The sequence below is a fragment of the Coturnix japonica genome, chromosome 3 (assembly GCF_001577835.2).
Source record: "Coturnix japonica isolate 7356 chromosome 3, Coturnix japonica 2.1, whole genome shotgun sequence".
In the NCBI taxonomy this organism is placed as follows: Eukaryota; Metazoa; Chordata; class Aves; order Galliformes; family Phasianidae; genus Coturnix; species Coturnix japonica.
The window spans coordinates 74,269,900-74,282,010 of record NC_029518.1 but is presented as its reverse complement, the minus strand read 5'-3'; the positions used below and the strand labels follow the sequence as shown (position 1 = coordinate 74,282,010).

General features: G+C 38.0%; 1 protein-coding gene across 1 annotated transcript in view; it reads left to right on the top strand.

Annotated features, from left to right (window-relative positions):
* The window catches only part of CD109 (CD109 molecule), a 72,234-nt gene that overhangs the window by 16,962 nt on the left and 43,161 nt on the right, over window positions 1-12,111 (top strand). The window contains exons 4-5 of the mRNA XM_015859075.2: window positions 3,573-3,803; window positions 3,942-4,067. Coding sequence (XP_015714561.1) covers window positions 3,573-3,803; window positions 3,942-4,067 — 357 coding nt within the window. The remainder of the gene's footprint in view (window positions 1-3,572; window positions 3,804-3,941; window positions 4,068-12,111) is intronic.

Below are 12,111 nucleotides of genomic sequence, written 5' to 3'. Positions count from 1 at the left end.
TCTTCTCCAAGCTGAACTGACCCAAGTCTTCCAGCCTTTCCTTGAATGGGAGGTAATCCAGACTCTTTATCATCTTTGTTGTTCTAATAACTGAGAAATATTAAATTAAAATAAAAACATTGCTCTTATTTATACATAATCTTCTTGATGATTCATTCAGTGGAAGTACGTAGTAAAGTAACTAGTCAACAAAAATGCGTGATACATAATGCAAGAGTGCATAATCAGTAATGATGAGCAGTTCAGCATTGTAAAGAATTCTAGGTTGAAATGTATCTATACAAACCATAAGCATAAACATTAACAATCCAATTAAAAACACCGAACAAACACAAAAACATAAACAAGTTAGATTAGCAAGTTCTTTAATATAATTTGCCCAGTCTAAGAGCATCCTTGTGTCTTACTAGGCTTCTACAAAATCGAATTCCGTAATCATTTCAGAAGTACTGAGTCTATATTTTCTAGAACATTTCAAGCATACAATAAACAAAATGGGGGACCCTATATCCAGCTCAATCTATATTTGCCAGCCTGCCTTACTACAGCTTGAAAGAAACAATGCCTTCCTTGAGCACCCTTTACACATTTCTTGAACATTCAGGGTGTGTTGTAGGGATGGGAGGAGGGGAGTGGTTGGGCACTGTTTGAACATAACCTGTCAGTTTAGAAGAACTGATTCATATTTTTAATGGTGATTTTTTGTTGTTGTTGTTGTTGTTCATGTAGCTATGGTAGATTTCTCTATTGCCCAAAGCATACTTGGCTTGTAGCACAAAATGGGTAATGGTTTCAGCTGTCATGTTTTCCAGGGAAGACAAGAGCTTCCTTGTCTGAGGTGCTCGTGAGAGTGGCTGGATGTGGTTAGGAGAAGGGCATGAAATAGCTATTTTCTCTCTTGTGTGCCTAGGTGCCTAGACAAGGATAGTAATACCATGTAGTTAGGGAGTGTATCAACTAAGATAAAATGTATTTTAAAGTAAGTTTCTGCTCGGGTACTGTTTAAAAAATGCAGAGCTCATACATGGGTTGAGAAATATCCTTTGGAGATGGAATTGATGGGGCTGAGGCAAATAGTTACCCTTATTTTAGCAGTGAACTTCCAGAAACATCGTGTTAGTTCAGTTTCCATTAGCATGATGACAAGCAACAAAATTTGGGTTACTTTACATCTCAGATGTCCTAATACACTGCAGTACAATGCAAACTTTTATTGTCTTTGGATTTTACATCTGCAAAGGTACAATAGGCATCTTTGTCACCACGTTATGATATAAAAAGTATCAAGACATTAAAAATCAGGGCGAAATCCCATTTAGCTTTATTCATGATAGAAAAAGGCTACAGGAAAAGACAGAAGGTCTGCAAATGATGACTGCACACTTTTAAAGAAATGCTGTAAAATGACGCTGAAAGAGCACTATTCATAGCTACAATGAGAAAAAACAAGCCTATTTTACCTCTAATTTGACACTGAAGGTTTGTAATGTTTTTGGGAGTTCTTGCAGAAAATCCTGTCTGCCTCCTAGGGAATAAAGTATTTTAAATAAATGATAGTATTCTTAAATGAATTAATTGTGAGGTTATATTTGACTGATGTAGTAACTAAGGCTGTTCCTTCTGTCTAATATATTCCAGAATACTTGGCGAGAAAGTTTAAGTGTTGAAATGTGTGAATCATATGTTCTTGGCAATGTGTATACAGTGACCTGCAGTTGAAGGAAATGCAGAGTCAATCTAAGTCTAGTGCTTTGCACCTAGAATTTGGTTATATAAGTCCATCTTTTAAACAGAACCATTTCTCCTGTGTCATCATATGCCTGTTTGTGGGTGGAAAAAGAAAGCCTATTTATTTTTCCTCTCAATGTTTTTTCCTCTTAACTTGTTTTTCAAAACAGAAACTCAACAGAGAGGGATGAAATCGTAGTTAATTCCTCTTTATAGGTACACACATGGAGAAGAAATGTACTTGGTACAGACATTTGCATTTGTGGTATTTGTCACTGTCGTATTCTTCTTTATTTGGGAAAAAAACCATTACTTCGCTGTATGTTCTTAAAACGAGTTTTGACAGCAAGGCAGCATTTCATAATAGACCTTGGTAGGATACTTTTGAAGTGCTATGCCTGGTGAGTTAACAGATGTAATTTTCATTACCAGAATGAGAAGAGAGCTTAATTTCCATATGTTATGCTGAAAAATGTAAGCCTGTCTGTTTTAGTTGTCTTGACTTCAGAGGCTTTGCTCCAGATTTACTGTTCTAACTACAAACAGAAGCATGTGACTCCTAAGCTTTTTAGCAGCACTACTTGCTGGAACCAGCTGCATGCTTTGTTAAACCCTTTCCATCTTCAAAGAGTGAGTTCCAAGCAGATGGCAGGACAGAAGTTTGCATCTGGGCTGGAATGCACCTAGGGTCATTCTTTATCTGTGCAGGCTCTGCTCGAGGTGACATCTCCATGTCCTGCAGCAGTTCCGCTTAGAGCCTTCAGACTTCCTGCAGCTGAAGTTCCTCCATCTAAGTGCAGGAAATGAACTGGTGCAACTAAATTGTGAGCTCCAGATTTCCTCTAGTCACTGGAGGGAGACACCTGTGTGTGGTTATTCTTGTCTTATGTTGTCCAACTTTCCTTGCTAATGATGTCTGCCCGTGTTTGCTGCCAGCACTGAAGGATCTTGCAGTGTCTGTCCTTAACAAGGCACCTCAGTTAACTGTATAAAATCTCTCTATATTTGTTCTTCATGCTTTGGGAAGAATATTTATCTTACTGGTTGAGCTACAGTACTTAATGTAATTATGAATCATTAAATGCAGGGAGATGAGAAAAAAGTTAGTCAGTTTCCATTGAGAAGTAATACTAAGTTTCTCAGGAGACTTCCATTCTGAATTTATTTTTTCTACTCTAAAAGTTGTGGAGCTGAACCTTATAAAGAGATATACACAAACTTTTCTTTCTGTCCTGCTCATCTTGCCTATACGTATCTTCTTCAGCTCTTATATTTCTGGAAAATAAATGGCTAGAAAATGACAAAGACTGAAAAAAAAAAAAAAAAGTAGTCCCCAAGATTAAATACAAGAAATTTCCCAGTAACTGTGAAAAGAAAAGAGAGCAGAATGTGACTGTATATTAGTGGTGTATGAATACATACCTATTATGTTATTGAAAGTCTGGTTACTAATAAAAATCTCATACAAACATTTTGAAAGACTGCCTCTTAGTATACATTTCTATGTAATTGTTATAGTGGCTGAGACCTGAAGTCCTGTTCCTCTTTCTAAGTGTTAATGGCAAATATTTTATGGAATAATCTTCACACAGAGGGTGGTGACACACTGGAACAGGTTGCCCAAGGAGGCTGTGGATGCCCCATCCCTGAAGGCATTCAAGGCCAGGTTGGATGTGGCTCTGGGCAGCCTGGTCTGGTGGTTGGCAACCCTGCACATAGCAGGGGGGTTGAAAGTAGGTGATCTTTGTGGTCCCTTTCAACCCAGGCCATTCTATGATTCTATGGTCATACTGTCTTCAGTTATATCTTGGATAATTAATGGTTACTCACTGTTCTCTTTTTAGTTGCCATTGGAAAGTGCTTCTGGGACTTATGAATTACTGGTGGAAGGCCATGCTGATGGCCAGCGTGTCTTCTCTAACCGTACCAGCTTGATATACACGGCAAAGAGTATGTCTGTATTCATTCAGACTGATAAATCTACATACAAACCAGGACAGGATGTCATGTTTCGGGTTGTCACGGTCTATCCTGATCTCAAACCTTACAAAGCTTCTCTAAATATTTATATCCGAGTAAGTATCCATGGGAACCTGGAATTTTTCATATATTTTGACTTTACATGCCAGACACAGGTTATATATATTGATGCCTAAATCTTGCTAGTGAAGCCAATTGCATTTAATATGGATCCGGACTTCTTTTTTTTCTAGGACCCTCGGAAGAAGTTGATTCAGCAATGGTTGCTGGAGGAGGGTGATTTAGGTGTAGTTTCAAAGAAATTTCAGTTATCAAAGAACCCTCCACTAGGAGACTGGTCCATAGACGTGGAAGTGAATGTGAGTATTAACACTGTCAGCTTACAGTGAAATTTCATTTCTCCTGAGAGATGTGAATAAAATGGTGTTTGCTTTGCTGAAGTAATGCCAGAAGTAAGTGGGGATCATGAGGGGAAATCTTTCTTTCACGTTGAACCCCTCAAAACTGTGCAAACCTCACAAATTTTTTAGTAGTGAATGGTTTTGTAAGTAAATACATTAAGAAGAAAATACATTAAAAGAGAAAAAAAGAAGCAAGCATATTTATTTTATCCTAAGGACTTGATTTTGATTCTGAAGTGTGTTATTTGAAAGTGTATTGAAGAAAGAACATATGGGGTACAAATTTTTTTAAGTGAAACAACGTTACCTTTATTTTGAAAGCTAATACACAGAAATTCACTGTTCTCTGGTGTGCAGCCAGTTACTATCTCAAGGGGTGTGGCATCCAATACAGTCATTTCCAAATGCTTGTTTAGTCTTAGTGGTGTTTCAGCAACTCAAAGTGACTCAGTTGTTAGTGAGGAAAAAATAACTATGCAAAATAGAAATGATGAATTCTGAGGTAGAACTATTTCATAACAAAGCTGGTAGAATTTATTTGGCATGTTGCTTTGGTAACAGTCCTATTAGTCCAAATCCTTTAAGATTCTCATACACCGGTAAGTGCATTGTCAAAATAGCTGGAGGTTTAGTTGTTCAAGACTGTGTGTGTCAAGTTTATTCAGACTGCTCTACGTCCCTGTAGTATGGGAACTGCATTTCTGAATTGGCTTGTAACAACTGTTCAGAGACATTTAGCAAGTACAAGCAGAACTGTGTAATGTTTCCTAAGAATATGAGGCAGAAGCAGAAACCTTCATTTTGTATGTATAACTTCAGAATGATATTTGCCAGTAGGAGTTATATCTTCATAGATTTCTATAGGCTGAGGTAGATGAGGTGTTCAAGTGATGATCAAGACTGGGTTCTTCCAACATGTGGGTGTGAGTTCATTACTATTGTCCTTGTTGGGAAAAATGTTTGAAGTTTTTCTTAGGCTTGGCCACTCCTTCCCTTCCCTGTGCTTCTGCTCAGCATCTTCTCAGTAGTGCTGTGGTATCTCTAATGAGGCTGATATTTAAAATGCATCTGGGAAATTGAAAAGCTTGAAGATTAAGGTGCTGCTTTATTTTGTTTGACTTAGTCCAGTTCCCTGATTTGGTTCTCAGCACAGTCCCACTCACAAATGAACAGGCACTTTTGAGGATGGGGGGAAGCATGGCTCAGACAAAGGAATGAAGTCTTGAAATGGTGGTGAACTTCAGCAGCTCTGCTAGATGAAAGAATTAGTGTGAAGTTGTGATAGGATTTTCTGCTAAGTCATGGATAATCCTGAAGTCAGGAAAAGACTCCTGAAGGAAAGGCAGCAGCTGTTCTCAGGGTCTGAATATGAATGTCATTCCCTCTTGAAAGAATTAAATAAATAAGGGGAAAAAATGTGAAATTGAAAGAAAAATGCCACAGATTCATCTAGGTTAGTGAAGTAGCTGAGAGAACTAGTCAAGTAAAATTTCAGTAGATGATAGGAAATGATACTTCAAATTTTATCTGTGTGATATGTACTGCATACATGTCATCAAGCCAGGAAAACAAGTCTCTCAAGTCATGAGTAGCAAGAAGGAGAAGATAAATAGGGAACATTTTGTTCACTATCTCTTCTGAAACTTAGCTAGAGGGCAATTTCAAACCAATTAAAATGGCACAAGTAAGCCATAGAGCTCATCATAAGCATTTGTTGTGAAATTCCCAATGGATCAAAGGCAATGGCTAGGCAAATTCACAGAGATAAAGACTGTGAACTGAAAAACTCTGACCCCTGGTTCAGGAGGTCCCCCAGTCTCAAGCTGGCAGAAAACTGACTGCTGCCAAAGGTTGTACATTGGCCTTGGATTCATGTTAGATGATCTGTGGGGATACACCCATTCCTAGGTTGTCTTTGTTCTTTTTCGCTAAGAAAACTCAATTTTTCTGATTATTAATTTGTAAATCTTGGTGTTCTAGCATTGAGTGTAGCCTTGAATGCCAGGTTTGGGATCCTTTAAATAGAGTTCCAAATGCTTCGGTGACATGAAAGATATCCAAGGGCAGAGATAATGCCCATCTAACTGGAGTATCTTTGTCTATTCATCATTGTTTCAGAAGACAGTTCAAGGTGAAAAGCACTGCATAATGCTTTTCCTACATTTAACAAAATACTCTCTTAGGAAAAGATAAACTTGGTCAGAACAGAAACAGGATTATTTTGTTTTCACTGATGAAGGAAACAGTTCATATTTAAGAAAGACAACATTTAATAATTGGGGAAAAATAGAGGGGATAATAGATAGATACCATTCTAATGAGAAAGTCTGAACTCTTGTGAATTTGTAAGAAATGCAAAGATCCTGAAGAGAACTTGATGGTTAATAAAGGTATGAAACAGCTCTTAAAGTTTGCTAGAAACAAAAGAAATTCTGGAGGTGGCAGAGCCCAGTAGCATGAAGAAACACTGACTGTGTGGCAGAGATGGGAATATAGTATATATTATGGTAGCTCTGTGTGGTTTAGTGAATTTCACTGTGAGAAGATTTAAGAAGACAAGCTGGAGATGAGTACATCCTTGACGGGAAAGAGTAAGTGAGATAAGAAGGGAAACCTGTCATGTGGCATGAATTCTGAGAAGAATGTCAATAAAAGTGATGTGTGGATCCACTGTCAAATAATTAAATTATTTTGGGCTATTATGGATTTAACAGGTAGCTTTATTTATGTAGCAGATTTTTGTAAAGGTTTCTTTATTGTACAAAATTCTAATGAAAAAATGTCAGTGCAGCATACACAAGGTCTATCAAGGGAGAGTGGCTTGAGTATTGGGCACACATCAGCCTTCTGGGGTTTTTCTAGTACAAACCAATGATAGAGTTTGCAGATGGAGCTGGGGAAGAAAGCTTATTGCTGGGAACTTGCAGATGTTCAGTGTTGACTGTACACTGAAGGGTAGAATGAATCAGTGGATTTATTGATTACAGTCTCTGGATGCCATTACAGGTTTTAAAAAGCTTTTTAATGTATTAATGGGAGGCATGGTATGAACCAGCTATTAGAAATTGAAACTGGAGAGTTTCTCTTTTGCACAGATGCTTGTTTCATCAATCCGGCGCTTAATCACCAGAACAAACAAAGAAAAAGATGAGACTGAGGGCTTCTTTTTTGCCTGATGCTTTAGCATCAAGAATGATTGCCTCTTTGGTAGGTGCACTGAAATCAGCAGACTGATGGAGTAGCTGAATTCTAGAGTAACTAAACCTGTGATAAAAGGAGGTCAGGTGAAATGGTTTCTTCTGTCACTAAAATATATAAAATGAAAATACAGATAGAGGAGAGAAGGAACAGTGTATCTATGTAAAAATGTAGTAGGCTTTTGGGGTCTAGAAAAACCTGGCTATTATGATGTTTAAATCTGGGGGGAGGGGGCGGGGGTGTGGGAAACACCACATGTAGAAGTTTGTTTCCTTTCAGATACCTTTTCCTCCAGAATTTACACTTCTTTGATCTTCATTTTTAGTGTTAAAAGAATACAATGACAAAGCAGTATGCATTATTTCCATATGACATAGCACATATCTGCACAATATCTTACATCAGATGATCCTATCATGCACAAAAACATATTAAGCAGCTATGCACTATTTTGCTAAGTCTGTCTATTGAGTTGTTTCACACTTATTTTTCTGATAGTAACTGATACCATTCAGTTACTGAAAGATGCAAGAAACCTTGCAGAATAAAGGAAAATGAGTACTTAACTGATGGGAAATTTCTTTTGGTTCTTGGTCAGGAATGAGCTTATAATTTGAATGCCAAGATCATATGGGAGGGGATTTGGTTTCAGGTTTATAGCACGTCTATACATAAGTTATGGTGGGTATTGAAGTTCCTGTTTTAGTCAGTGGAGACTGAGTCAGTGTTCAGTTAAAGCGAGTGAGTGGTTCAGGTCAGTCTGAGTAGGTATTCCTGTGCTGCAGCTGCCATCAAGGGAAGTATAGGTTTTTCTGTATTATATATGAATTTGCAGATTCACCAGTCCTGTCCTGAGAGCAGGGGTCACTCAGAACTTGGATTTACTGCTAAGACGTGTTTATCATGTCTGTCCTGCATTTTTGTAGCTATACTTCCTTGTCTGTATCTGGTACTGCTTGACTGAGTTCACAGTATCCATAGGATCTTTTGGATCTATTCAGGGCTTTAGAAACACCTTCAGATTGCAGATGGGGCAATCTCTGTGTGACTTAGCTATCCTGATGCCAGGGCCTGAGCTTTCTTATTTAGCATCAGCTGTCCAACCTTTCTGTGTTTCTCATCTTGTCTTTAAAGTGCCATAAAATCACTAAATAACACTTCCCTTCCAGTGGTTACAGATCAGTTCCCAAGTGTGCAGAATTTGGATTCTTGGAAGTAGTGCCTCTGAATCCTGTTTTAAATCAGGTTCTGGCTGCTTGCTCTATTAAACATCCTGTGGTACTTCTAATAAGAATACAGGTGTTAGTAGAACTCTTCCAAGAAAGCTCAAGACAGTGTAATTACAGTCTGGTTCCCAAGTCTCCACCTTGTATTTTAGTTGGATATCTTATGTTTCCTGTTATGGAGCCTGCTGCTGAAGGCTTTTAGTTGCTGAGTTTTAGCAGCAGATATCTCAATCTAAAAGTTTTTCTTCTAAGGCATTTTGCAATCTAATTGATGGAAGTTGTCTGGAAATTTATGACACGGGGAATAGTGATGATTCAGGAGCAATGAAGACTTTCTAAAATATTTTTGAAGAGTATTCTATTTTTAAAAGTTTCAGAGGCAAAACAACTGTCAGTGTCAACTGGGGTTGTTTATTATAGAATTTTATCCTTTGCACTTTGAAGTTTTTAACTTTTGGGATTTTACGTATGTTACAGTGTATCCACAGTATATTCTGTGATGCTTGGCTTCTAGATCCCTTATTCATTTCTTCTTTGATCTGGTTAGTTTGAGGTTAGATCATTAAAATATATATATATATATCTTCTTTCATAACCAGACACCATGTGAAACCTTTGTGGTTGGTAAATGAGCACTGGTGACTCACTCAGGAGCTGATAGTATGAATACATGTGACACCAGTGGGACTGCTTCTGGAGACTGTGCAAGGGGAATTAAACAGAAGTTTGGGGATCTACACACAAAACATGAGAACCAAGTGACTGTGAAAAGCTTCCATTAGGCTAACTCTGTTTAGATAACTTTTAGTTTCATTCAGTGGTCTGCACAGAGGTGTGAGGGAGGTCTCATCTGTTGTTAGGCATGGCCCATAGTGCCAGAACAAATCAGAGGGTGCTCATAGACTGTGTTCACTTCAGAGACCTTCTGTTGCCACAGAAATTAAAATTTAGGGCACAATCCATGTGATCTCCTCTTCAGGAACAGAACTGGATGACTACAAACATGGCTGGTTCACCGCAGCAAAGCAAAAGCTGAATTGTCGTTCTTAGATATCAAGATCTAAAGAATCTGTCTTATATGAATCTCTTTTTGGAACTTATTTTTGGTATACTCTGGTATACTCTGAGCAATGTGCACAGAATGTTATAGATCCCTTGTGCTTTAAGAAATGCTGATTTCTTGAGAGATCATAAAAGCAGAATAAAGCAGCCCAAGTGGAATAAGCATGGTGCTTGTTTTCAGATCTGAACTGAAAAAACCTCTTTTGGGTTGTGTGTATAACTAAGCACTTAAAAGTCACTGCTCCTAACTAATTTAACAACATACACTTCAAAATATTTGAACAATATTTACCTGAGAGAAAGCCCTGCCCCAAAGAACTAAAATGGTGCAAAGGGCTTGAAATGTTGTTACTTGGCCTGTTTCAAACCAGCTTGGCAGGAAAGTATGCATTAGGGAGAAATTTGGCTTGGCAGTCAAATCATCCAGTTGACCTATTAGGGTCTTTTCCTTTCCCTACAGTGTCACTTAATGGCTTGCTTTCCGTAATAAAGGTTGTTATTTTAGAGATTTTTCAGCCAAGAGCTCTAGTCTCTCTTTAATACCTGTTTTCTACTGTTCTCTCAACATATAATTGTTTTGCTTTAATTTGTAAGGTGAAATAAAAAGTCATTTTCAAGGAGATACTTTTTCATCCTACCACCTGGAGCAACATTCTGCTCATGGTTCGCTTCACAGCAAGGGTGTCATATACATGCTTGATAGTGGAAATAATATACATGAACCAGATATGGGATAAATTTGCTGAATGTCGTTCTTCTAAAGATACCTGTTCCTAAGATTAGTCGATAGTAATCTGATTGTGGACTGCATGTAGTGTTTTTTGTACTGTTGCATTTTGGATCATAAGGATTATGATATGCACAAATGTGAAAATAACAAATAATGCATGTGTATTTTCAAATAAGGGAATATAAATATTATGCAATTGCTGTGGTGATCAGTGACTTAATCATGAAGCCACCACCAATCTGACTTTTCTTAGATGGAAGGTTTTTTTGTTAGGAAAACTTTAAACATTTGTGCATGAGGAGCTTAGTCTTAGATGCTTAATTTGCAGTTCTTCTTGATGAGGTAAGATAAATATTAACCACTGTAGTCGTTTGCAGCCTGAGTCTTGATCCAAGTGTTTTTCTCACAAGTGTACTCTGTTCATGTTCTTATCTTTTCCTGTCATACTCTTTCCCACCTAACACACCTTGATGAAGAAGCTATCTGCTGATCAGTCACAGACTTCACTTACCTCTCAGAGGATAACTAGTTCCTACTTAAAGAGTAAAATATCTAGATACTGATATTACTGTGATTCTCAGGGAGGCTCTTTGAAGAACCACACAGTTGCAGGGCCTAGGGACATCTGGAAGCTTTCTCACTTGCCAGTTATGTTTCTGTGCGCCACTTCACAACCAATTGTCCATATCCAATCTTGTTTGCACAAGGTAAGTTTAGGTTGGACATTAGGAAACACTTCTTTACAGAAAGGGTAGTTAAACACTGGAATATGCTCCCCAGGGAGGTGGTTGAGTCACCATACACGGTTGTCTTTAAGAGCCATTTGGATGTGGTGCTCAGGGATATGATTTAGCAGAGGGTTGTTAGAGTTAGGGTACTATGGTTAGGCTGCAGTTGGACTTGATCTTTGAGGTCTTTTCCAACCTGAGTAATTCTATGATTCAAACCATTTTCATAGAGATTCTCCAGAAAAATGGTGCTTGTAGGGATAGCGTTGCTCTTGGAAATAAACAAAGCAAGCAGACTTCTGACTTCCACATTGTCATAACCTCATCATGCAGTCAAACAGCATCCAGTTATATTAACCTTGGAAAATAGCCACCTCCTAGTAACAGAGTGTTGTCTGTCATGGTCTTTCCCTGTTTCTCAGAAGGGTCTTAATCATAGAAGCAAAAAGGTTTTCAAAAGGAGCCTTCCCTTTCCTGTCTTTTGGGAAGTGCAAACTCTGTCATTTTAAAAAAAAGGGATTCTAACCCTTTCATTCTTCTGCTGTTCTTGTGTTGCTTAAGGCTTGGGATTATTTTTGGCTGCTTTTCCTTTGTGACCTGGAGCCCTGTCAGAAGGAGGAAGCCCTCAGGTTGTGATGTCCTATTTGAGCACAGGAGCTTCTCCAAATGTCCCATCTGAGCACAGGGGCACCACTGCTTGCCAGAGTGGCTGTTGCTGTCCCTTCCTCACATGCATTCAGTGGGAGGTCTAGGGAGGACATCCATGTTTACTCCTGCTAAACCAGGCAAAAAAATGTTTTTGACTGATTCATTTTATATGTGGGCATGGTTTTACTGGATTATTTGTTCTATTATAACAATTATTATTTTACTACTATTTATTATTTATTAGTGTTAAAGCCAAACATTTAAAAAATGTGTGTACACCTAAGCCTTATATTATGCACATTTTTAGATGAAGGCTGGCATAAATATTTCAAAAGTAAATTAGTGATACTCTTTCTCCTCAAACAAAACTCTTGAGTGTTTCTGCTTTTGTATAATAATTTAACTTTATG